Source organism: Syngnathus scovelli, chromosome 11 (genome assembly GCF_024217435.2).
Source record: "Syngnathus scovelli strain Florida chromosome 11, RoL_Ssco_1.2, whole genome shotgun sequence".
Taxonomy (NCBI): Eukaryota; Metazoa; Chordata; class Actinopteri; order Syngnathiformes; family Syngnathidae; genus Syngnathus; species Syngnathus scovelli.
In genome coordinates this window covers 8,488,443-8,516,356 of record NC_090857.1, presented here as the reverse complement: position 1 = coordinate 8,516,356, position 27,914 = coordinate 8,488,443, and the positions used below count along the sequence as shown (strand labels likewise).

General features: G+C 42.8%; 2 protein-coding genes and 1 non-coding gene across 3 annotated transcripts in view; all 3 read right to left on the bottom strand.

The window, feature by feature from the left end:
- Positions 1–8: 8 nt before the first annotated feature.
- On the bottom strand, positions 9–20,441 carry grm2a (glutamate receptor, metabotropic 2a). Its single transcript, XM_049734783.2, has 7 exons — positions 19,118–20,441; positions 18,751–19,016; positions 12,178–12,932; positions 4,484–5,321; positions 3,010–4,067; positions 523–700; positions 9–419 (listed from the first exon to the last, which is right to left on the bottom strand). Exons 3-7 carry the CDS (start codon positions 12,703–12,705, stop codon positions 346–348), a joined length of 2,676 nt encoding a protein of 891 aa, XP_049590740.1. The 5' UTR covers positions 12,706–12,932; positions 18,751–19,016; positions 19,118–20,441; the 3' UTR covers positions 9–345.
- On the bottom strand, positions 5,545–5,627 carry trnal-uaa (transfer RNA leucine (anticodon UAA)). The gene has a single exon. It is a non-coding gene; the product is annotated as a tRNA-Leu (tRNA).
- A 716-nt stretch (positions 20,442–21,157) lies between the features above and the next one.
- Positions 21,158–27,914, bottom strand: part of tex264a (testis expressed 264, ER-phagy receptor a) — a 29,174-nt gene continuing 22,417 nt past the window's right edge. The window contains exons 3-4 of the mRNA XM_049734791.2: positions 24,344–24,515; positions 21,158–22,438 (exon numbers count right to left, since the gene is read on the bottom strand). Coding sequence (XP_049590748.1) covers positions 22,074–22,438; positions 24,344–24,515 — 537 coding nt within the window. The 3' untranslated portion in view covers positions 21,158–22,073. The remainder of the gene's footprint in view (positions 22,439–24,343; positions 24,516–27,914) is intronic.

Here is a 27,914-nt window from a genome sequence, read left to right as displayed (position 1 = left end):
ATCTCGTATTAATTTAAAAAAACACATTTTATTTACATAAATTACAAGAAAGCACAAACTGTTCACCAAAATCTACATGAAAAACATCCTGTATATAATACATTTAACGGATTCACGACCATTGTTGCAGTAAAAACGAGGGCAATACTCTATGTAACCTTTATTGGCATTAATTCACTCAGTAATTTATTTGAATCGAAAAACAGAAGAAAATAATTGGGACATTGTACTCACAGCACTTTGAGGACAACAAAGTCAGGACAATGGTCCTCTTTAATATCTGAGACACCTGTTTGAGGACAAGTAGTTATCTAATGGTTTACATCGCTGGGCAGAAGATGATCTTCACAAGGAAGATGTCGTGGAGTCCACCACCTCTCGCCCATTACACACCGTTGGAACAACGTTGGACACCGATGCTGCAAAACAAAGACACAGAAGCACAGATTGATACAGACACGTCTTTCCCTAATTGATTAATTGGAACTTTATTGATCCCCGGCCATCAATTGTGCCACACACCTTGAGAGAAACTGGAGCCGGGGCCAGTGGTGACGCTGAAGCGGGTGGTGGCCACCCTGAGAGTGCTGACATTCTTCTGCGGCTGGAATAGGATGATGTGGACTTTAGGGGCAAAGAGGCAGCCTAGGACAACCGACCCGCTCAGACTGACCGAGATGCACATCGTAGTGGTCTGCACCTGTAAACACACGGTCAAATTCACTTATTACAATACCATTGGCACTACCATAAAAATCTGTGGTCATTATTTTGACACTCTGATTTGAGTGATTTGAATTAGGTACAATTTATGCAAAAGATACTGACACACGTGGAATATTTGGACATAATGTTATTTACTTATATGTACACAAGAGACTGCAAAGGCGAAATGGTCCCTGCTCAGATCAGAATCTATTTTGAATATTCCCGCATACTGAACTGCATTGGAACGACTTTTGGGTGACTAATTCACAAATGTTGCGTAGGAAGAGGACAGCAACGTTCTGTTGGAGACGCCTCCTGCTGGAGGATAAAAACATGTAAAACGCGTCTATGCCAGTTTCACACATTTGAAAGTATGATTTTTATCTCACAAAAGCAGCACTGCTGGGCTCAGTATAAAACATGTATTCGTCTCTTTTCACTGATTTTTTTTGTGGTGCGGTTATTGAAAAGCTTTTGAGATGAACCAGCAAGCCAGTCTATAAAGCCGGTATGGACTTTGAATTTTATAGTTGGTTTGGCTTTCTAAGTGTGGAGGTCAAAACAAATCACAATGTCCAATGTACATTGTCTCCATTTGTCATTGGTAAACCTTGATTTGTATTATTATTATTATTTTTAATCTTAGCGATACATTTGTGCAATGTACTCATACTGCTTTTGGGCAAACAAGAGCTGCAGGATTTCTTCCTGCGGTTGACCCCGTTTGAAGCTCCATTTCCGAGTGCAAGATTCTGTAACATGTCAGGAGTTATACTTCTGTCCTTCCCGTCAGCCCTCGGTGTGATCACGGAGGCGCCGTCTGTGACTGTGAGTGTTTAATCAGTTGTGTTTGCTGCCAAGATGAGATGACCAGGCCTGGCATAAGAGGGGAGACCTTTCTCCCTCGGGGGCGCGGAGAGCAGCTTCAATATTTCATATGATAATCAGATGAGCTATTCATGGCTCAGTGGATTGTATTTAATTTATGTTAACATTTCATGACAGACCACAGTCAAATTTTTCCCCTCGCTGGAGATTTGCATCAGGGTGTGACAACAATTTGAGAAGCGGTATTAAACTCGGGAAACACTAGTAATGTTTGAATACAGCTGACTCGATGCTTCACTTATTATTTATTGGTCAAATTGGTGTCTGATGAGCTCACTCTGGATGCAAGTACCGCACGCTGCCAGCAGGGGCGGAGCATCTCACAGTGGTCCCAGGACGGAGGGCACAGCTGGGGCGCAGCATTCTTGTCTTTCACACTCCATTCCACACAGCAATGTGCAGGGACACAGTGGGACATCCAGTTCCCTTTCTGCCCTCGCAGTCCTGCCTGTCTTTCTCTTTGTTTCTGCAGAGGCTGTTGTGTCAAGGGAGTCTACATCTACCCCCTTGCCTCCCCTATGTCGCAATGTGTTCCAATCCCAGGGGCAAATAATCCGACAACTTTGCTCACTGATTTTTCTGACAGTCTATCAATTTGATTTATATGGTGCGTGCTATCTTAAGTACAATGTTTGGTTCGGAATATTCTATCAATTCCAGGATTAGCCGCTAGGGGTGCTACAATATTAATGTGACATTTCACATAAGAGTAATTACTTAACAAGTAACATTTTGACGGAAAACTACCATTACGTAGTTGATATAAAATGATTTATACACCTCTGAATAAAAATAATAATAATTATGAATTACTCCAAAACGTTTTACGCTATTAAGGTGATAAACATTAATTTAAAAAAAAAAAAGAAAACTTTAAGAAAGGGGACAATATAAACAGCTGGCAGTGTCGCTGCATAAATGTTCACACCCTCTTGTAACTGGGGAATTGCGTGTGTTAATAATCAACCACTCACATCTAAATTTAGGTTTAATGGGAGTCAGCACACAGCTGCCTCTATTTAAAGCACTTCTGATAACCCCAGGTACAATTCTAATGTGTTAGTAGGCTTTTCCCTGCCCCTTTTTTCCCCACTTGCTTTCAAGCAAAAGCCTAAAGGCATTGTGCAAAGATTAACTTGTATTGAAACTGTTCCCAATCCTCTCCATCTATTCTGAGGCTCTCTGCAGATCACAACTTTCACTTTAAGATTGGATGGGGAAAAAAACGACGGAAAGCCTATTAGATCAGCGGCGTTAATCAGAGAAAATTCAAATGGTGACAGGTATGTGTTAAGTCTCATTTCACATGAGTTCAAATCCGATTGATGAATTCCGAACATCACCAGCGCCCAGGGTGTGTACACTTTTGCAACCACATGATCTCAAGACATGGACATTATGGTCATAACTCACCCTGTAGTCACTGGCGGTGACGTAGAAAATGGGCTGAAACGCCAGCCAGATGATGCAGGTTGTGTACATGGTGAAGCCAATGAACTTGGCTTCGTTGAAGTTTTCGGGGCACTTGCGGGTCTTGAAGGCGTAAACCGTGCAGAGGATGATGAGGATGCAGTTGTAGGTGAGCGACATGAGCATGCTGGAGTCTTTGCTGTTACACTTGAGGGTGACGACATCTCTCTTCTCCGGACTCACTTCCTTTCTTACCCCTGGAGCTTCTACGAGCAGCCAGACTATCACCACCACCAACTGGCAGGAGATCAAACCTCCGCAGATGGCCACCTGTGAGGCTGGGCTGATAAATCGCGGCCGCTGGGCCCCGCCTTTAACCCCGTTGAAGATCCGAGCGATGCGATTGGTCTTGGTCAGGAGGGCTGAGTAGCACACGGCAAAGGAGGTTCCCAAGCCCAGGCGGCGTAGCGTGCAAACCGCCGTGGAAGGTTTGGCGATGTAAATGAAAGTCATTGTATAGCACATCAGCACTCCCATCAGGAGAATGTAGGAGAGCTCACGTCCACTGGCTTTCACCACCGGTGTCTCGTTGTGTTTGAGGAAGAGGCCAATGACGAATAGCGTGCACATCATGCCCAGACAGGAAATGCTGACGGGCCCGATGGCCCAGGCATCTTCCCAGCGGATGTACTCCTCGGGTAGGTCGTAGCAACCTGTCAGATTAGCCAGAGGCCACTGTCCGAAGCTGCAGTCGGCGCACGTGAACTCATCCTGCAAGTATTGGTAAGACTGACACGGGATGCAGATCCAGCAGCACACGTCTCCGGGCTGCATACTCTTCACCTCGTTCTTCCTGCAAGGATCGCTACACTGCGAGGTGGGAGCGCCAGCCCAGGGGATGAGGCTGGTGTTGAGGATCAGGTCCTGAGCCCAGTAGCCCACCTTGCGATAGCTGTAGCGTCCGCCCACCTTGTGATAGTGGAAGATGTTGTAGCGGCCGAAGCTGTCTCCGAAGGAGTCAAAGCGGACAACATTTTCGGTATCTGGCGGACGGAATGGTGCTGTTGGAAATAAATGGAGAGAATGTTAAAATACAGATAAGACATCGTAAAAAGCACTGGACAATGTCAACAACATGCGGCCTTTCCTACTATTTATTTATTCGTTGTTTGTTCATTCATCGGTTCAGTTGTTGGTTCAGTCGTTCGTTCGTTAGTTACTTAGTTCGTTCATTTGTCTGTTTGTTATTTAGTCGTTGTTTCTTTTGTTCAATCATTTGTTCATTTGTTAGGTAGTTCGTTCATTTGTCCGTTCATTTATTCATTCATTGTTTCTTTTGTTCGTTTGTTCGTTCATTCAGTCATTCTTTCTTTCATTTTATCATACCACTATAAACGCAGAAAACTAAATATTCTTGCATTAGAATGGATGAAGAACAAAACCCACATTCCTATTGGTCAATGAAGACTTCACTCACCCTCAAACTTGGTCTTGAGGATATAGTCTCTGTAAAACTTCCTGCCATTGCCAGGCTTAAGAGCATCGCAGACCTTGGTGGAGTTCGGGCACAAGGCCTGCCTCATGTTGTGCAACGCGGTGGCCATCGCATAAACTGCGTTCACCACAAACATAATTTTGGATTCGGGTTGAAACGGAGCCTCTCGCAGCGAGTGCTTCCCGCAGCTTAAATCATGAAGGCTGCACTGGAATTGGTTCTCCCAGAACTCTCTGAACCAAGGATTCCTGGTGTTGTTGTATGGATGGAGAGCCGTGAAGTAGTCATTAAACTGCGGGATCTGATAGGAGGCCAGCTCGATGGTGAACGCGCCGTCCGCAACGGCTTCGCTGCCCCTCACCACACTCTCCTGTGCCCCCCATCCATCGCTGGCCACCCAGGTGAAGGTGACGTTCATGCGGTTGGCCGCCACCAGGAGCTCACGGGCGTCTTCGCTGCGCGTAAACATGATGACCACCTTGGCGTTGGACTTCTGCTGCAGGGAGCGGATCACGTTCTCATAGCTCCAGCGACTCATGGAACGGCTCACCTTGGCCGAAGTGGCGATGCAGATGTGGCGGGCTCGAGCCTCCTGTTGAAAGGCGTCGATACCCGTCTCGCCGTAATCGCCTTCCGACGCCACCGTCGATACGTACGTCCAGTTAAAGTAACGGAGGATTTCGGCTATCGCCTTAGCCTGGAAGAAATCTGGGGGCACGGTACGGGCGAAGTAGTCGTAGCGAGTCTTGTCGCTGAGTTTGGCACTGGTGGAGGCATAACTGATCTGAGGGATCTGAAAGAGGCGTAGCAAGTTGGCCACCTGGAAAACAAAAAAGGATAATAACATGAATATACTGCTATAAAAATGCTTGCTAGGTCAAATTAAGTCACGCAAAAAGGCAGAACCCGTGTGTTACACAGAGAAGCACACATGCTAGGATATTGAGAACAAAGTTGCACTCTGACGGAATTATTATTTGGCCTGAAACTACATTTCCAAAGATTGGGCCCTAACAGAAGGCCTACTGTTGCTGAAAAATTGCTACCAGGAGTGGGGTTCGAACCCACGCGGACAATTGTCCATTGGATCTTAAGTCCAACGCCTTAACCACTCGGCCATCCTGGTGATGAAAGCCATGTATCTTGTTATTTGTCCCGGAAAAATTATCGGAGTGAACCCAGCTGGATAACTGTCAGTCTTGTGTCCACGATTTCTTGACAGCATCTTCTAATTGTCAACCAAAGTGAGTGACCGTGGAGGCCACACTGAACAGAATTAGCTGTAAAACTGCAAACCCTGTCAGAAAGTTCCCGCTACACTTTGGAAAGAAGACATAAGTCGGCGGAAAGGATGACGGTGGAAAGGTTTGAGAGTGAAAGAGAATAAAACAATCATGAAAGTTTGAATATTCTGACTTCAAGGTTTTGTCAGGGCTGCGACAACTTGGACAGCGTGCAAAAAAGTGACAGACTAGTTTTTGCTCCAGGCAACTCTGAACGCCCAAGGGCAGCTACGCTCATTTAAAGGAAAAGAAAATCTGGTTGGGATTCAAGTAGTGGCTCATTTTCACTCGTATAGTAAAAGCAATCAGGTCAAATACCGTAATGGCGTCTGTGAAACTGCTTGCACATAAAAACGTATTATCCATCCAAGCACAACAAATAGAAGTCTCCATTGCACAAGCGGACATTCTTGAGTATGTCTTAGATGCATTAGATGGCTCAAGACGTTTATGCAGGAGATGAGAGATGAATATCAAATGAGTCAATTTTGCCAAAATTTCCAGGCCTCAACATTTGTTGGGAGGTTCAGCATACACACAAAAAAGGATATGAACTCCCAGAGTCCGGTTTCCATCATTATCATAAGCAATTTAGAGCTCATCCGAGACATTTCGACTGAAATGAAAATATAGATTGCCGCAACGCACGAGTGCACATTTCGCATCAGTTCAAAGGTGAGGAAGCCAGGCCGGATGAAGAATGCATATTTCTTAATAATGACATTTCCGTGGAAAATGGTATTTTCTTCAAACAGCCTTGGCAGCATTTCTCAACATGTGGCAAAGCAGCTGGCAGTGGTGCACCTGTTCTCTGCAAACTCTTATCCGGAGTGGCACCCCCTTACCCTACACACACACGCACAAACACACACACAAGTCATGAAATATTGCATAAGAATCCTTTTCAAATGACCGTAGTGACCAAATAGAGTTGCTGTTTAGATTGACTTAATAGATAATTTAAAGCCTCTTCATTTTTCCTCTAGGATGCTTCACTACATGCTGACTGAACTGTAGGAGACTTTACATGAATTAATAACTCTTCAGAATTTGCTGTGATGGACTTTTTTTCGTTTCTACTTCCTGTGTAATGTGTGGACACATTCTGGCTTTTATGGTTTGTTAGCACAAAGGCAGTCGGAAGGCTAGGAGGGCACCTGCAGGGAAGTTTTAGTTGGATTTAAATCCACTTTAAGATGAGATGGTTAACATAAGTGACTTTGAATTATTGGTTGCACATTTACTTTTTGCTTTGGGTTTTTGGGTCATTGTTTTAGTTTGTTTTGTCTTAGTCTGTATTTAAATGTTTGAGCCCCCATGTAGCTTGATTGAAAATTGAAAGGAAGGAAGGAAGGAAGGAAGGAAGGAAGGAAGGAAGGAAGGAAGGAAGGAAGGAAGGAAGGAAGGAAGGAAGGAAGGAAGGAAGGAAGGAAGGAAGGAAGGAAGGAAGGAAGGAAGGATACAAAGTAAACTATGCTATATGCTAAATGTGCTGACTTGGAAACTTAAAGTCATGTCAAAGGCCATGACCTGTTACATTAATCTTTTTTCGGGGCTTTGTGATATAAAAGAAGCAGAATACTGAGAAAATCTCCTGTAGGGATGTGATGATCTTTTCAACATGAAAAAGCCATCCGCTCCTCCCAGGAGACCCGAGCCGAAGACGTAAGTAAGACATTTATATGACCCAAGTGGTGCATTCTGACACACAAATTCCAATGAAGGAGAACACGTCAGTCGTCATTGGTTGTTTTTTTTTTTTTTTTTTGCAGTTGCCTGGTAACTTGTTAGCGCCACAGAATGAGGATGTTTTTGATCAACCGCAGCCTCTTCATTCTGCCGGATGAAGAGCATCTCATCTACCGCAGTCGTCTTTCACAGCCCACATTGAATGGAGCAGCCTTTCATACTCCAACATGCATTGAGCGCTTCCATTCATTTACAAGGTCAGCTATTCGGATCTGACGCATGCAAAGCTCGCCGCATTATTAGACCAAAGTCCGACACGGGTTCTGCCTGTACCAAACCGACATCTGAAGGTTTTGGCAAATCACATATCAGGAAATATTCAATAATCATATATAACGCAAGTGCACGAATAGAGACGTCTTCGGAGCCACTGAATAATCCAATCATATTTGAATTATTTATAATTTCACAAGCACATTCTTTACTTTTATCCATGAATAATTAATTTTGACTGGGCGGCTTTACTGATACGTTTGATCACTGTTGTACTTTCTTGGTCTGAAATTAGCACGTTTGGCTGATGAGATCGGTATTCACGTCTATCGGCACACGGAGACGACTCTATAAAAACGACCGGTGCTGCATGAATGAAAAGACAATGCTAGGCTCATAAATGTAGTTGATTAACCTGTGCCTATATTTGGGCTGAAAATGTCAAGAAGTGCATCCGTGTCAGGTACTTTGTCTTTGGCTTAAGGCCGTATGAACCCGAGGATGTCCGATTTCGTCCGTTACAGAATCTTTTTGAATATCTCAGTCTCAATAATCAAATAAGCTACAATGGAAATAAATAACACAATTATGAACTTAGCTGTTGTTGCGTCTGAACAACCTTTTTGTTAACTTGAGTTGAACTGACCTTTACCAGCGGGAAAAATAATGAATATTTAGCTATTTGGCATTCCAGAAGTGTGCTTCTAATTTGCCCTGGTGATTATAATTTTTTATTTTTTTTTTTTGCCCGGAGGCACGCTTTTGCGGCCTTTACTAGTGAGTCATACTTAGCATTGCAGCTTACTATGGGGGTAAAGAAAAAAAAAAGGGTGGATTTGCTCCAGCGTATAGAAATCAAAAGGCAGGCTTGAGGCTAATGTTCCTGGACTGAACTATGGAATACATCTGATTAGCTCACGCCTTCAGGATGAAGATCCCTAAATGAGGAAAATGCTGATGAAATACTGACAGTATGTCGGACATCTTAATAGATGAAAGTCTTTTTTTTTTAATTTTTTTAATATAATATCGGTATGCAAACAACCGGCTGAATATTTTGCGCTTTACACCTGCTTTTTAAATGGAGGCGAGGATTTTCATTGGAGAGTCATTAAAAGATCCCAGATGGCTTCACAGAGTTCTTTAAAAAAAGATGCATGCTTTGATTGTCAAATGGCTTGACGCCACGTGATGACGGGTGACTCTTCCTCCATCTCATTGCCTCCATGTCTGGCCGTCACAAGTGTTTCTGGATTCTCACAATGTCTCAATATCTTCCACACGCATCTCTGCCAAAGTACCAGACAGCCCGGCTGTAACCACAGATGGAGAAGACAGCAACTTCCCGGCGAGAATATCGCACAACTCAGGCTCCGCACGCAACTCCGTCTGTAGCGAGGCCTGCAGCCAGCGCCGCCTCCGGAGCTGCGATTGTCACAGCGGTGGCATGGCAACATGCTCCTTTTTTTGTGAAAGATTTAGAAAGCACTTGCTACCTGTTAGTTCAGATTGCTCCCACCATGTCACCATGGTGATCAGGCTCTTTTTAAATGATAGTTAAATTGCAGTAGGGCTGCTTGATCCTTACACGCTAATTGACTCAATAAAACTGCAGCAAAATCTTCCCTCAGTATCATCAAACATGTACAAATAAAATTCTGAGCGTCAAAATATAGCCAAATGTGGCCCTTAGTGTAATTATATTTGGCCTGCAAAGACAAATTGTGCATTGACTTTGTCTCGATACAATTGTGAAATACAAATACAATACAAATTGTCTTCACTTTTAGAAAATAGAGATGTTGCTACTTTCATCTTTTAAAAAATCTGAACAGTTTTTACTAGTCTCTGATTCCAAAACTAGTTAGTCATGAGTTTGTTGTGTAGTCTAAACTGTACACAATATGAGACGTTCATACATTTATTTAGGTTGACAGTCATAATGGCCCTCCGAAGGAAACTATGACTACAATGCGGCCCACGACAAAAACGAGTTTGACACAGGACAGGGAATGATACAAATCCAACAATTGGTGGGCACAAATACCCCCAACATACCTCAGGCGCTGACAATACGCCACGGCGCCACATTTGGCACTGTACCCAGACACCTCAACAGGTAGAGTGGTATAAAAAAATGGATGGATACTTTCTGGCTGCCACTTCTCAAAATATTTGTTGTTTCTCATACAGGCAGGCTACCTGTGCTCTTGCCAGTCCTATCGCATGTAAAAAAAAAAAAAAAAAACTCGCTTAGTTTTTTTACTAAACAAATGAAGTTACCCGGCCAGTGAAGAAGAAAGAAAAAAAAAAACTCATCGTGACTGAGTGAAAATAAAGAGGGCCATCCACGGCGAAAAGGGGAACAGTATCCCGCGGTGCTATCCTGATCATCAGGAAGATTCACCGGGAAGGTCAGGCAGACCTGCGGCTCATAATAGTACATCCATAAATTACAACAAGACAAGGGCATTCTCTAAGGACCCCCAGATACAGGGTCTCACTAAAATTACACCTCGTTCATCAAATCCAAACTGTCGTTTACATCAGGAATCCATTTTTGGTGCTCTGGATTCTCTTCCTACATCATTTCCCAGGAGGCTTCCTATCTGTACAACGTATCATCGTGCTCCTATGTAGGTTTTCCTTATTTCTTTTGTGAGTCAAAATATTTGTTTTACAACAGTGGAAAAAAAAAAAAGCTTTTGTCAAAGAATAGCTCCAAGGAGTTTACGTGGCTATATGAGGAAACAATTGATGGCTTACGTACTGATGGAGCTTCGCAGTGATAAATATGGCGCGGTTATATATTGGCTCTGACATGTTCTCCTGGCCTCTGTTGTCAAAAAAATAAAACTAACCGCAGTTTCTCGACCTTTGACCACTGAAGTTCAGTCATCCTTGAGCCCAAGGGAAGAGTTCAACATTTGAATAAAAAAGAAAAAAAATGCCTTGGCAGGACGAGATGTTTCGTTTGAACAAATAAATGCCTCATCCTAAAAAGACGCCTTCCACATTTCCACTAAATGGATTTGGATTATTTAGTTATGATTTACTATGCCACACCCTCCATGAATTCATTAGCCTTTCCACTCTGTACTCTAGGTCAGCATATCAGATGAGCTCTCTCGTATAAAATTGTAGTAGCAGAAGAGTATGCGGCTCACCATTAAATTCTACTGAGGAAAAAAAAAAAGAACCCCACAGCATTTTTTATTTAACATGGCTTTTGTTTTTCCTCACATATTGCAGCGCAAGAGGCTGGTTTGGCTACTATGGGGAAAAATTTAAATATAGCATATTTGATATAGCTAGCTATAAAATATGTTTATTTAGCTCAAATACATTTTGCGACATTGAAGAAACAAAGGGGGACGATTCTGCCTCTCATTGCATTCCATTGCATTTCAAACATGGCTATAAGGTTCATTCTTATTTACGCCCAAGATTATTTCAAGCCAAGTGAAGCCTACATGATCAGCTGAGGCAGAAGACGTGGGCCTCCTCTGCTTGAAGTTCACGCTAGATCTGTGCATATTTACACAAGCGAGCTTCTACGTGACATGCCGTCCCTTCTCACAATGAGCCAAGATCACAAACATATTAGAGCGCCCAAGACTGGAGACCCAATTAGCAGAGCTTTCATCGCATCAGCGCGAGAGAGCCGAGCGGGGCGCCGCCGCCGCCGCCTCCGAGAGTAAATCTGCCGTCACTAGTCATCCTGTCAGCCAAATCTGCGCACAACATCTGCAGCATGTCAGCCTCTGACAGCGCTTCAGCTCAAGTGTGAATTACCGGGAAAGAAAATGGCATGCTCCAAATCAGATCAGGTAAACAGATCCTCCCTGTGAAACGGATGGACATTACCAACCAGTGTAACATCTCGCGAGGTGTAATCACAGATGCTACTTTAGTGCAAATAGGCACTCTTAGGATCATCCATCATGGTCTCTTTTCTTACTATCGCTACAGAGCCAGTGGTAAAAGCTACTTGCTACGCTTCACTGATCACAATCTGAATCATCTTTATAGGCCAAGTATGTAAAAACACAAGGAACTCATCTCTGGTTTTCTGAGCCACACCAACAATCATCAACAACAAAAACAAGATTTAGGACGGATACTTAAAGATGCGAAATCAGCCATCGCAATTCATCTCAGGCTTGATGAATCACGTTGCACGAGCTAAATGACTCGATTTGCATAGACTACACACAATTAACTCTGCTGTAATTTAGTGTTTTTGGCAGGCAGATGCAATCCTGGTTGTGCCTGGGTAATCAATTTCTACATCTGTTCGGGAATGCAAATAAGCTTGTAGTGAATCCCGCCTTGTAAAAGTATGGAGTAAAAATATTTTGACTGGCAAATGCATTCGAATGTACTTCATTCATTCCAAGAATTTCATTAACCCTAAACACACACACATACCTGAATGGAAACATCGCTGTACGATCCTCCTATAACTCCAGAGATGGCCAACGGGACTTCATCATGGATGGCGTAGGATCCGTCGGGGCACGTGTACTCACTGTCGTCCACTTTGGTGAGTGAAGCCCTGACAAACTCCAGCGACTGCTCCAGAGCGTACGTGTCCTTGGAGCACGTGTCCAATATATGAGCTCCTAAATGAATCCCGGGCAAGATGCGCTCGTCCCTGTTGATTTCATCGAGAGCGAGCAGCATGGCTTCCAGTCGCTGGATTCCTCGCTGAGCGTTGATCTTCCCGCAGTCCTCGGCGGCCTCACCTTTCTGGTGCACGGGGAAGAGACCGCCGATCATCAGATCTCCTTCCAGCGTGATCTCTTTTTTGGAGTCTGTGTTGTAACCAACCACAGGCAAACCCTTAGAAGCCCGGGCCAACAGAGTCACGCATATGACCAAGGGGACCATGTGGGACAGCCAGAGGGGTCGGGGCACAGGGCGCACCCCCAACACTGGGGAGCTACCCAGAGACATATCCCTGGTCAGAGCAAAGTGCTGACTCTGCTTCTTTTTTTTTTGTTGGGCAGGGGTCAGCGTTTGATTTGCTTTGGATGTGGCAGGCTCTGAAGAAGAACACAGCGAGGCACAACGGCACCAGATCTCACAGCAGCACCAGTGTTTTTATTCTGACTGAGGCCATTGAAAGCATCGGTGGGATCCACTTGCTCAGTCTCCTCCTCTGTGCTTTTTGAGATTACAGCCTGGAGATCAAACGGAGAGAAAGTCACTCACAGTCTCAGATGTAACACAACAATTTCTTTGTCTTATTGTGGCTGTGGGGACCCCGTGAGCCATTGCGTGAGCAAGGTTAGCGATAGGGTCGGAAGAGAGGAAAAATTAATTAAGGCAGTAGATGAAAATAAATTATTATATTGAATATTTTTATACTAAGCTTGTGAGCCAGGCCAGATTTTTCAGAGATTTTTTTTTCCGCATTTCCCACCCATCACCTATAGGAAACATATAGTAAATGTTTATCAGTGTTTTTTTTTTTTTTAAAGAGAAAAATATTTTGTTTAATTTTGCAAACTTCACAAGATATCAAGGGTTGCTTATCAGGCAACAAACTGTTATTGATATTGTCCGAAACGTTTTATGTCTTCAGGCCAACATTCCATCAGAAAAAAAACATACTGCCTTGGTGAAGACATTAATGAGCACTAAAAATTCTTAACAACCCATAAAGATGCCCCTCTGGTCCATTTAGGACTCCATGGTAACACTCAAACAAATTCTAATGTTTCCTTAATCCCCACTGCAAAAATAAATGTCAAAGTGCAACAAGTGTCTGATTAGCTTAGTCGCTTTTTAGCAACCATTACGAAAACCGGAGTGGTGAATTCCGGCTGAGTACATCTCCTCAAACTAAACATTCTTTTATGTGCTATTTCAAGCTTTAGTGCATCAGTGTTATGTTGGGAGCAAAAGCAGATCCTGTTAATACACTGCAGAGGCGAAGGGTTATTGTTCTTTGTCTCCGCTTTTTTTTTTTTGCCTGGGTTGCCCAAAGTCCCAGAGGCTTAATCAAGCAAAAGGTTGACTGTGGGTAAAGTTTTTATCTGAGTAAATCATTGAGCCAAAAGGATTTGTATCATATCCAGAGTCTCAACAAATCAACTTGACAAGACGTGCAAATAATGAACTGCATTAAAGTCATCAAGGTTGCTAAAAATGCGAATGAATCATTGCAAAACGCAGAAAGCTTGTACGTTAAAACAAAATAAAAACTCTCAGTAGGAGTTAAGACTGCAGACAAGATTCTTTTGGGGTTTCCTCTGTTTTTCCTGTCTTCCTCCATCCCTCTCCTCCCTCTGCTCGTTGTTTCCATGGAAACTTGCCGGTAGTTGGAGAGGGTGAAGCGCAAAGTGGAATGCAGACCAAGACAAGTTGGTGTGTCTGGCCATGCATGGTGCTCGGTCCTCTTGGGGAACTGGTGAGCGAGCGTACAGCGTGTCAACTGCCCCTACTCGCCCCTCGTCTCGGCTTCACGTCTGCTGTCATTAAAGGAAAATCTATCGGCATCACATATGCTTGTGTTTGCTTTTGTTATCTGTACATGGATTTTGAGAGATATTCTTCCTGTCACCGGGTCTCCTCCATATGGTTGGTTGGTTACGATATCATAAACCAAAAAAGCCACGCGAGGCGACAGCATGTCAATGTCAAATGCTGGTTAGGACTGCATTCATGATTTCATACTCTCTCAACTTGAGTTGAGCGGAACAAACAAACAACACCGGCGGGGAAGCACAGACCAGAAGAATACTTCTTGCCCGGCAGCCCACATGCAACTTTTAATGAAAAATGAGAGGTGGCATGTTGAATTAGACACAAAGTGTGGATGTCAGATGTTTCATTTGCTCCCTCAGCAGCTTGTCAACAAGTGGAGCGGTTGACGGCGTAAATGGGTCAAGTCACTTCGACTTCCCTCGAATACAAAAGCACCAGCAGACGGGAGCGCCGGCGTTGTTACACAAGAAGACTTTTTCATGTTTGGAGTGCAGAATGCGCACTGCAGTTCGCCAAAGTACCAAGCTTTGCCTCATTAGACGCACAGGCGGGCAAACAAAAACTTGGGAGATTGTTGACAAAAAACCTTTCCTTTATTTTTTTTTTTACACACTGTATGTAACAAGACAACAAAGGTAATGTTGTGAGTCGCTACAAAGCCTCAAGAAACAATGGTGGCAAACAGATTTGTGGCTGTCACATTTGCAGCCTCCTTCCCAAATGTCGACAGCCCCAGGAGGCCTCCGAGCTCACCAGTGGATTCTCTTTCTCTTTGCTGTCTTTGTTCACTCCCACGTCTGTGCTCTTTTAATATTTTTCTCTTTAGTGTTCTTTCAAAGAATAGACAGAGAGCGAGAGAGAGAGAGACTATATCTTTATAATGTGACTACATCTGTAATTTCACATGTTGCTATGGCTAAAAAGCGAAGCGTGGAGAGTCTCTGTTGTCGTTGAAATGCCTGAGTGTAGGCAATGATTATTAAGAGTCTCTCTCATTTCCTCTTGCCTCTTTCCTTATACACAATTTCAGTTGCCTGCCCAAAAGCAGCTAACATTTTTTATGCTAGCTGAACTACACTGTTTTCCAGCAACACTGAATGAAATAAAACAATAGCCTTGTTACAACTCCACAAACATCACAGGCAATCTTCCCGGGTCTCATATTTTGCCTTTTCGAATGAATTTTTACAAAATTTCTACTAAGCTCCACTCAGTTACTGACACACAGCCAGTTGTTCATTGTTACTTTTACAAGCTTATGAGTTCAATAAAACATAAGATGCTGGTTGCACATATACATTTAAGATGTAATATCCAACCAAGGATTATTGCCTGCTCCTTTTTTTTTCCTCTCCTTTTCTCCTCCTGTGTGACCGTCTTTACTTTCTTCAGCAGATGGCCTTTTTTAATTCAGGTGCATAAATCCCGGCAGCCTCTTCCACACTTCAAGCCAGACTGTGTGAAGGAATGGCAAAAGTGTGTGTGTGTGTGGGGAGGGGGGGCAAAAGAAAAAGAGTAGAGAAACAAAGCAGCAGAAGCAGCATGTGGGCGGAAAAAAAGGAGATGAAGAATATTGAGGTAAGGGTTTGAGAAAGACGTCATTCAGATTTGATTCTTCTTTCGGAATATTCATATTAACAAGGTCAGTTGTAGCATAATGTAAAGCTTTATCACATGCAGAAAGTGGAAAGAGTCACAAGTAGGACCTCCCAAAATTCACATTGTACGCATGCAGACAGAAAGACTTGTCTTGAGTGGGCGGGTGGGTTAGTGGAGCTTGTTAGTAGGAAGGGCAGATGAACGACTTGCCGCTGTTGCCGACATCACACTCAAATATAAATGTCACAGAAGACATGAAGCTGAAACACTGTCATAATTGAAATGGGTCAACCAATTCACACCCAATGATGCTCTCACTATGCAAACAGTATATATAATTTCTCCTTGACATACGATTAAACCTCTTTAGTTCCCATGAAAAGATACTACATGAATTCAAGGTATTTATTATCACAGGCTGAATAAAAAATAAGAACACTCGAGGATTTCTATCGATCGTGATACAGCTGCTAAAATGTTTAGAAATGATTGAAAAGATGTATTATTAAAAATGTAATATATGTAATGTATTAAGTTAAAACTCAAGGCTACATTATGCTTCAAGTTGTTGCAAGTACAGTGGCCCCAGTGGGTCAAAAAGTGAAAAGCCGTCAAATAAAAAGCAATACCAACTGATTGCGACACTTTTCAAGAGATATATTAACATAAACTATTCTCCGCATAAATCACCTTGGAGGTGTCAAGTTTATTCCGTGCCGCCTGCTGCCACAGATCATCAAAACTAGAAAGCGCCTCCCGACAAATAACGCGTTTGACCTTTCGTAATAAGGCCAAAGATACAATTAGCGACGAGGACCTTCAAGTTGAAACTGTGTCATCACACATCTGCACCTGGTTGCCATGGTAGCCAAAGTATTCCAGGACAATTTAACCAATCCCTCACTGCTGCCCCTCCCCCAGCCTTCCCCACCTGGAAAAAAGGGGGAATCCCTTGCATGCGTCCTTTTCCTCCTCCCAGGAGCCCCATTTCACCTTCCTCATCAAACATTCATCCTCTGGCTGTGTCTTGCACTGATCATTTCTGCAGAAAGTGGCACAAACTGTGTGATGGAAGAATGGCACTTTTGTTTCTGAGAGACGCACACTTTTTATTGTCTTTTGCCTTTTTGTTGTTTTGCATAATTCATCACCCCTACACTAATCAATAGAAATGAGAGTTACTGTAAGGTATTTTTATTTTTTTGTGATATCATTTGGAATTCCAGCAATAAGTTATTTTTTTTTCGTTGGATTATCAAGATTTTGTTACGCTGTCAATGTTACAGTGCTTTATGATGACATTTTATTACCATTTTCATTGTAGACATTTTGAAATGGTTAAGCAAAGCCATAAAGGTAAAGCTTGACAGTTCAGTCTCGGTGCTGTATTGTGCAAATATGGTCACTGTAGATTTGCTAAAATAGAAAATCTAATATGTGTTTAAAATCGTCTATGAGTGATTCTCAAGGTAGGTGGTGTGTGGGCTCCCTCTATTGGTACAGCATCATGGAACTAAAAGTTCTTTCATTTAAAATGTGCAGTGATAGTTCAGTTGTATTTAACTTTTAACTACAATACATTTTTACTCAATATTTCATCGCTGTTTTCAAGTAGCAATTTGATTAAATTTGTACGCAATACATTTTGAATTATTATCATCTTGAATTTTGGAATCATTTGAATTATTTAGCTATTTTAGTCGTGCTTCCTTCATTTTGTATTCCATCGGTATTTCAATGAGGTGGTATGCTTGGTGTAAAACGTTTGATCTGCTTAATATCATTCATTGTTAAATTTGACAGTTGTGAGCGCAAGGGAAAGAATTAGATGAAAACTTTGCACGCACATAATGAGACGTAGTCATTCAGTGTCAGCACACGCATTCCTTTGAATCCGACAGACTATATATAGGAGGTCATTCATCTGAAGATTTTGGCGCCTTTACATCTCACTACACATCTCACCTAAATGTTTGTTCACTCTTTTCTTTTCAGGCATCATGTACTCACTGAAACTAATTTCCCCTTCATTTATGCACATAAGAGCACGAACAAGCTTGTATATTAATGTGAGGATCTGTTATTGACGACGGCAGATGTTACGTGGGCATCAGGTGCACAATGGAGCAATAAACACACACGTGCACTCAAGTGGAGCTCAGTGACTACTAGAACAACACATTATTGTATGAAAAGCCACACATAAATGTACAAAATCAGCCCAAATAGAAGCTGCTTTCAAGTCAACTCCGCATGTTGCAACTAAAGTGACTCCAAATAAACAGTATGAGAGATATTTCTTTCCAGGTGAGTGATCCTTTAAGCCAAACTCAAATGTAACAGGTGACAAGGAGTGAGGTGTTTTAACATTATGATAGGCGGGAGCGCACACTCTTCTTCACATATTTAAATAATTCACCATTATCACCTTCTTCATGAAGCTTGTCATCACTCTACACATCCTTTGGGTTTTAATTTCTTTATGAATCAGAAAATATATATTATTTGCTTAGCAGTGGCATTTTCAGGCTTGATGCGCACTTTAAACCTGATAATCATTTTTGATATGTGTTCCGTTTTATTAAGTGGGGAGATGATGATTGATTTTATGAGTATTAACTATTCAGCTGTGAGCAGCAAGAAATATCGTTTATTGGTTTGTCTTTTCCCACTGCAACAAAAAAAAAAGTCCTATATTTTTGTAAAGATCTTAACTAAAAGCATAATTAAATCGATTATGCGTTTAGTGTGTGTGGTTGAACGCACCCGCAAATAAATCCCCAATCTCCGCAGTCCTAAATATGTATTGTGTGCGTCATGAGAGGGTGTGAAGAAGCTTCACCAAGAAACCGAACTTGGACTAAGCAAAGAGAAAGATAACGTTGGCATGCATCCATAGAGACTTCTTACCTGTACGGGCTTCCTCAGCTTCCAGCGGGCTGGACGTGCAGCGCAGATCCGGCGCACATCGTCCGGAGCGCTCTCGAACGTGCGGAGCGAATGAAAAGGTGGAAAGAAGGAAGGCGGGCTAAGTTGAGAGAAAGAGGCGCGTCTGGCTGCGCCGCTGTCCGTGGTGCTGCACACGAGAGCCGCCCAAGCTCCTGCAGACTCCTCCGCTCCTCCGAAGTCACATTTCACCCTCGACCCGCAGCGCAATCGACGCCCACATCATTGATCTGACAGTGAGGGGAGGGGGGGAGCCTTTTAAATAACAACGCGCGAGTTGGGAATTGACTTTTTTTTTTTTATCTATATTGCGCAAATTGGAAAATTCTACCTGTTACTCCACGAGGTGCTGAAACGATCACTTAGACAAAAGCGAGCCCGACTGCAGAGTCCACCGAGCAAGGTTGATGCAGTGGACAAATCATCATTCTAGGTGCAAACCAGGTTGCGGTGTAACATTTAAATCTCAGAGCAACCACAATGTGTTTGCATCGAGATGTTGACTTGCAAAGCAGAAAATCTTAAGGAGTCGCACTCTATTTGTGCAGGCGAGATAGAAAAGACGGTCTCTTTGGAGACTGCTCATTTTTAATTTGGTCTCCACAAACACGTTGTGACACGTCACGGGAGAGTGTGAGGTCAGTCCCAGATGGCCCCGGTGCACGCAGGGGTCGCACGTCTCCCCCCCCCCTCCTGCCAAAAAAAACAAACGTCGCAAGAAGTGGCTTCACATACGCAGTCTGAAAAGCACACGTCGGCTTCCTTCACTTTCTCCAGCAGAGATCTAATGAGATTAATATTTAACATCGCAGGGAGGCAATCATCTTCGTGCCCTGGAAGCTCGAAGACAGCCCAGTGAGTTTCACTATTAATTAAATCACTTGTTGGCCCACTATGTCATCAGCGCCTCTCCCAGACTGACTTTCATGTTTAGCCTCAGGCCAGACTGGACTCAAGTGTGGAGGACATGCAGTGAGGAGGACACGCATGAGGACACTTTGTGTGGAAAATACAGAAAGAGGACATGTGATGAAGTGATTAATGGGGACATATAGTGAGGACATATAGTCTAGCGGACGGGAACACATTTATAGAGACAATCTGGAGCTGAAGGGTATCATGAAGGGTGCAAAGCGTGTGTGGATTACATATTGAAAATGTACATTGGTGCCTTGAGACATACGTGAACTGACTTATAAGCCTTTCAAGTATTTCAGCTGATTTTTTTTTTTTAATTTTGAGTTTAACACATCAGGGTTTCATGAAATAAAATTCTGGGACAGATTGATGACATGTCCATTCATTTCAATGAGGAAAGATGATTCAAGAGTGTTTTAACACATCTCATGGCAACAATGTAGATTGCAGAAAATGCAAAAGTAACATGCAAGTCGAACATACCTTGTAGAAGAAATGTGTTGTCCAAGCAGTAAGAACATGTGACCACTGGCGGAGCTAGGATTTTTTCTTTTTGGGGGGGGTTAAGAATATCAGAGGAATTGTCTGCAAAACATTTTTTTTATACAATATTTCTTGGGTTAATCAGATGTGATAGAGACCTGCAGTGAAAATAATATATTGTGGACATGCAGCAGAGGATATTGATGGGAGTCTGTCCTCCACACCTCATTGGTCAAAAGCAACCATGGCCGCTCGGTCACATAAACATCGCAGAGTTAGTTAAAAAAGCTCTCGTAGCTAACATTTATCCACATGAAACCACATCGGAACCACCGGTGACATGTTTTATTTCAAGTGACTTTCTCACCCAAGCCGCAAATAATTATCACCCAGACTAGACTGCACTTGCAAGGAAGCAGTTGTAAAATATTTATTTCCCTCCCCTCTTCTTAGTTAGTTTACAATGTTGATTTCAAAAAGAGAGAAAAAGACAGGGAGGGTGCGAGAGAGAAGTATTTGAAGTGTAGGTCATGCTGTTCATTAAGCAGTACAAGAAGGCAGATGTCGAATAAATAAGCAGCTACACTGCGGCCGTGATGTATTGTCACCCAAATGTCAAAGCCTTCGTTCAAATTCTGACCGGGTCAATGCGGGGACTGAATTTAAAGTTTGGGATATTTGTTGGACTCCTATTACAAGAAGCCCCCCCCCCCCCCCCATCCCTGTCTATTTCCCCGTTTATCAAGTTGTTGAATTGCTGTCTTACCTAAAAAGATTAAGTGTTTTTTCGTGAGCCTAATAAATTATGAGAAGCTCGTCAGCAGTCGCCGCAGCTTCATCCGAGCAATAATTGTGCGCGCCCGACCACCGCTCACAATGCACCGTACAAGACAAAAAAAAAGCAATTTGTCTTCAACACATGTGGCTTTGTCTGATAACTCTTTTACAGACCAAACGCATACCAGAGCAAGACGCGTGACTTCCTTTAATAAGTTAGCGCATTTTTGATGCTTTATTATTACAGGTGCGCGCACACGCACGCGGACACGCTACTGTACATCATTTCCATGAGATCGTTTTAACAAATGAATACTGATGATTGAATGTGCTACTCTTTACCGGACTCTTCATTAGGTACACCTGCACAATTTAATGCGGTGATTTTTTTTTTTACATTAGTCTAACGAGAAAAATTCTACCTGGGGATCATTTTAGACTGAGTCAATTTACCTCAATGTTCATTTTTGTGGTTTGCTGGGATGCTTCACAGTCGTGGCATGTGGTGATAGTAGTACACCACCACTGCCAGCTGGTGGCACTGTATCCCCCCTATCCCCCCCCCCCTTTTCAATAATGCTCGTAGGTCAAATTTAAAATGAATGTGTACAAATACACAAGTTGTCAGACATTAATGCATTGAATAAAAATGGAACTAATCGGTTTGCATTAACATTGAATTACACAGCATTATACAATCAAACCTCGGTTGACGAAAACAAATTAAGGTCATGAACTGAGGTTTGACTGGGCCTCGTCTTTTTGTAGCATACTGCTAACCTAAACCACAATAAGAAAATACTGTCAAATCGATGCTTCCCTGACGGAGCCAATCAGAAGTCAACACTGCCTTTGAAAACAAATAATTTTGAATACAATAAGTTTCCACAGGTGTTTCTCTACTGAGACCTTCAGGTATATGGCACATGTGACCACATGGTTTAAATATGAAGATGTATTTTTTTAATTATTAAGAGTTAATAAAATGAACTAAAAATTGCCGTGAATGGGTTTAGATCCAGCGACATGGTAACATGGTGACCAGCAACAAGAACAACAACGAGACTCTCTCTCGTGTGCCACCATTAAGGGGCCAACATCGCTTCTCGTTACTCCTTGCCCTCATCCCCTAAAGGCTCCTTCTTCTCCGCCTCCTCCTCCTGTAAAAGTTCACCAGATTTTTTATCGCCACCCGCAGGGGCCTCCTCCTCTTCCACCTCCTCCTCCTCCTCCTTTCCCGCCTGCTCCTCCTGATCCATGTCGAGCTCCTCGAAGGACGAGCCGCTGGCCAGTGAGCCGTTCGAGCCTCGCTCGCTGCCGTCTCTGTGCTTGACGTCTCCTTGCGCGTCCACCACGTCCCTCAGCGGGAGGGAAGATGCCAAGGAGGCGGCGGTGGACGCGGCCAGCGACGTCTCTCGGCTGTCCCAGGGAACGCCGCCGCTTCCTGAGCTGGTGTCGCTGTGAGAGTCGGCACCTGAGGCGACGCGGGAGGAAGGCAGGAGTGAATAATTGATTAAGGAAAGTGGTGATGTATTAGAGGTGTGGTGGTCAAGATCCAACCATTTTTTTTTTTTTTTTTTTTTGGGCCCCATTTAATAAAAAGCAGTGATTCAAGGCAGTGTCCCACTATAAATTCCACTGATCAGCAAATTTTAATCAGAGATGTCTGATGGAAAAAAACGTTGTTATTTCCCCCCATCTAATTTAAATGGTGTGTTTCTCATCACTTGGCCTGGAAAGAATCCCATCTGCCGGAGTCAACAGATCAGAAGCAGGTGGAGTTCTGAAAGCATTACTGGCTGATCATGTGACTAGCAACGTCCATCAGCGACGCAAGCGTGCTTACTTGTTCAGCATTGCATGCAGTGTTGTCATAGTGAGGCAAGCGAGGCAAGTCCAATGCCTAAATGACAATATGCTACAGAGGATTATGACGGCCATCTTCTGACCAGCTGCTCCCCTTTGGACACACACCTCCACCATCCCCTTTGCACATATCTCTATATACAGGCTTGTGGAATTTTATTTTTATCAGCATCTAACACCATAGCCAATTTCAAAATGGTAACTAGTCTAATAATTAGACTATCAAATGACAACAAACAACAGAACAATAAACATCTGGCAATTAATAAATCAAACTCCACTCACACTCCAGATGGCTGTCACGAACACAGCACATGGTCCCAAAAAAAAAAAAAAAAAAAAGTCATGTCCAGACTGGGTCCCATCACAATGTAATTATCACATGGGGTGTTCTATATGAGAAGCTCATTGGTGTTATTCATCGAGGGGCTGCGAAATGTTCTGTTGATTAGCTGGCATGTCCCAACAGCAGGCGATACAAGCGGATGCTCCTCGTTGAGGTGCGAATGGGATTTATGATGAATGCAGATGATCTTTGCACATGGGAACGCATCCACGCTCCAAGGACATTTATGGAGAAATCATGGCTGTTTAAAGATAATTGGCAGGACGGCCCTTCCAAGATGGTGCTTGGACATCAAGCTGGATGACCCTCAAGCGGTTGTAAAAACACAACCTCGGATGAAAACCAAGTGGGCCTCTCAAAGTCTTTTTGGTGAGATTTTCCTAATTCCGTTGCTAAATTGGGCCCATTGGGATTATAATAGATCAGAACCAAGGTCTTGAAGATCATTTATTTTTAAAAACGGTAGTAATGTGAAAAGTATACGGCTCTCAAAATGAGATGGTAAGTTAAAGAGTAGGCGGCGGCCATTTTGCCACTTGAGGTCGACTGAAAATGACATCACAGTTGCCAACCAATCACAACTCAGCGTCAGAAAACTGGTGAATACCGCTGAAGTATATTTTAATGTGTTTATTTCCGGTATATTTACTGGGTAGCTAGCGCCATGGAAAACTTTCAAACTTTCTAATTTCAAACTTTTTAATTTGTTCAAAAGATGACTTGTGACCTAACGCATGCAGAATGTAAACCCGCCATCATCCGCGCAGTCATCCAGAAAGCCGAATTATTTCCGGAATTCACAAGGCCAGAGTGCAGCTCAGTCCATCAGTCCTTCATTTAGTCATTTGTACTTGTTGACAGTTCATCCAGGCGTGGACGCGTGATGGTCGCTAATATCACATTGCGCTCCATCACCCGTACACGGCGTGACAGAACAATTACAAGCTCTCATTTATCTCCATGTCCTCCGTGATCACGGTGTCAAAACGCTTTTTATGTGTCGCCGCAACGTGACGCCAGCTGTCGTCACCGCCGGAGCACACTTGAACCGCAGTCACCAGTAATCGGATGTACGAGCTCTCAAGAAAATAAATGAACACTTCTCTCGGAATGCGCCATGATTGATATTGGACACTTGACTGTGTCTCCCATTGTGTAAAATATTACCTGTAATGTCAGTTCCTCTGTCTTCATCAGAGTCTTCCTCTTTCACATCAGCTTTAGCCTCATCCCTCATCTCGGGAACAAAGAAATCCGTCTGGCGGGACAGTGGCATCATATAATTGGTGACGAGCGAGCAACAAATTTCAATGCACGGGAAGGCCGACAGCTTCCTCTCCTGGAAAACAAACAGAAAAAAAGGGACATTAGATGCTGAGGTGTTAAACTGCGGAAAAGATAGTGAGAAGGGCCTCACACCTCAAATACATGCCGCACATTTGGCATAACATGACTGAATGCATTTGACAGATAAAGTCGATTTGCTGACACTTTATGTCCTCGACACAGTTACCTGACTATATGTCCTCCCATGTGAGTGCATTAAAGTTGTATGTACGAACCACATCTATGTCTCTACATTTGTACTCTCCAGTGGTACGTATGGAGAGCGTGGGATGTTTATAAATATTAGACCATATTTTATCCATACAGTACATTAGACCTGCACATTTCATCTTGGCGGTGAGAAGTCAGCGTGACATAATGTTTTGCTGCTTGGTTTGCAGAACGGCGGCGGAATGGTTTCGTAGGAAAGGTGTGCAAAATGACAAGCCTGGCAGAACTACATACTCTATTAATCAACGCTGGGTTTTGCTAGCCATGCTAACAAGAGCACACTCACAGGAATTTGCATGCTAAATCTAATTGCTATTTTTTGGGGGCGGTCACAGTTTTGAATATTAAAAATGAATATAATGTTGGCTAAAAAGGCACACAATGTATTTTGCATACTGATTTGATTTTCATCGTTAAACGAAACACTTAACAGTTAGCGTTAAATGTGAGCATAGCAACCATCATGCTAGCAATACTATTATTCAGCGTCAACAAATTATTATCTTATTAAAAAGGATCACTATTCAATCATTTGTATCTGACCGTAACGGACTTGAATCCCGTTTACAATTTCTTTAGTAAATTTTTGTAATGCGCTATCATAGAATTGGGAAAAGCAACACAAATGTATCAAGATGTGCAACATTTACTGTGCTCTCCTAAGAGCAGTTTCCAAAAGCACTCCGACTCATCTCTCTTGTGGGTTGTGCCTGCACTCTGGCCCACATTGATTACGCCCTTTGGATGGTGCAAAATAACACTGTTTATGTTCACACTGGCATGCCCCTCACTGCGTGAACGTTGTCTCTTTTTAGCCAAAATGTTCCGAGGTGCAGCGTTGCCATGGCTGAGCGGGAGAAAAATAGAGGCTGACCTATTCAGGGTGGGCAGCGAGAAGGCACGCCGGACGCTTAAGCCACAGTCCCACGCCGCACTCTCCACTGAGGTCAGTGTGATTTGGGTTGACTGATTGGTTTTAATCTAATCCCCTGAAGAAAATAAGACTGGAGGAGCTGGAATGAATCACCTGGCTTCCCTCTCTCACACTCACACACACACAATAGCCCTGGGGCTCACTATATGCAAATGAGATCCCATCTCCTTGAACTTGCCTCGATAATGATAAGATAAAAAAAGAAAAGAAAAAAATCAAGACCTGAATGAATATATGGTCCGGACACACTAACAGGAGAAACAGGGAAGCCGTGCACCAATGTTAAGGTGCATCTCAGTAACATTTATCTTCTCAAACGGGTTCATTATTATCATTTCCTCACATTGTTAAGTCGTTGACCTTAAATCGGTGACAAGCTGCGGGTTCTCTTTCTTATCAGTGACAACAGCAAATCATCTCAGCTAAGAACTCAGCAGCAGCCTACAAGCCTCTGTGACTCGTCTCCACCTCCTATCGTCTTTGGGAGGAAGTAAACGCGGCAGGTGGTTCTGCACTTCTGTGGTCTCCGCAGCGGGACCTCACATATATAAAGTGGAAATGGCAACTCCGAATTTTATTGCCAGTACGCTTAGGAACTGCTCTACTTTGACATATTATTTAAATAATTATTTTGTGAAATAATTTCAGCTAAAGTGACTTCAGTCCATGTCACTAAATCCACATTGGAGCACAAATGTTTAACACTAAGATGGAGCTGCTAGAAGAAAAATCCAGCAGAAAGGCAAACAGCATGAAGCCATAATTAGAATGTTGTAGAAATATTCAGTTGTGTTTTTAAATAGCAACAACGCTGAGTGCTTCACAGCAAGTGGGATCCTTGCCGTATTATTTGGAGGAAAATATTGCAGGTTGACAATATGGATATGATTGAGCTGAACTATGTAGGCAAACCTGAGTTTCAGGAAAAACACATTTAAGTCGAGGTGGAGATTTCAAAGCCCCGGTTGATTGAATCGTGTGATTGTAGATAGAGGGGGAGAAAAAAAACACCATTATGACAATGCAATCAATGCTGTGATTGTCGTTTTGCGGCGAAGGTATTTTATTTTTTTTTTTAAACTAGCTTTGGAAAATATATGCAATCATCCAGTGGAATATCAATTGTCCAGTCAAAGGTGTAAAAAAAAAAAAAAAAAAATGCCATTTGCTTTTTAAGTCGCATTTTTTGTCCAGTGAGGTTTGTAAGTTTACACAACATTCTTCTCACAACAGCTTATTTTATGCAGTGGAATAACAAAAGGTGAAAAGAACCATGCCTCATTTGCGTGCATCCATATTTCACTGACCAGTAATCTATATTTCTTCTCGCCCGGGAGCGATGAGATAGATTAACTGTCTTACTGCAATCAAAGCCTACCGCGTGAATGTTTTAATTATACGACAAGTGAGATCTTCCGTTTCCAGTCTCCGCCCGCATGCGGCAGACTGTCTGATTGGGTGTCATCTACTTTCCGACAGCCTGTCATTAAGTCAACATGCATCCACTTAACCCACCCGCGTCTCCATATGGGAACTGCTGGCATTGTTAACTGTTCCTCCTGCAGGACAATGAGATACAAGAGAGTCAGTCTCAATGCAGATACACAGCAAAGCAAAAAAAAAAAAAAATTCTTTGGTATTCTATCAATTGTTTGAAGGAGAGTAAATTGTACCGAGATTTGCATTGAGCTGTCAGCATTGAGTTTTTTTGGTTTTTTTTTAGAATGGATTATTCTAGCAATTATTTCATCGATTAATTGATAATCAGATAAAGTTTTATTCTCTAGTGCTGTGCGTGTTTCTACAGCATGATGGTGTGATTTGTTGCCGATCCAAATAGTTAATTGTTGTTCCCTGTTCTACTTTAAGCACTTGACTGAGTGTTTAATGAACCAAGCAAGCCACTTGAAAGACAACTTTTCCCAGTAATTAGGGCTTTACAAATCCTATTGGCACCTCGTGTAAAAAAAAAAAAAAGAACACGAAGCTGACGGATAGTGGCCATCAAAAAGCTCGTATCGATGTAATGAGGAGATAAACAAATGAATGGGCGGAAAAGCACGTGTGAGAGAATTTAATGGACGGAAAGGGGTGTAGTCTCATTCAGTCCTGTCAAAAGTGAGCTCAACTCTGGAGCCTCTTTTGTGCAGTTGACCCAATGACCCTCATATCCCACTGAATCAATAAAAGTATTATGGCTGATGCCTCCCAGGAACTGGAACTGTTAGAATCAAATAACTGTTGGTG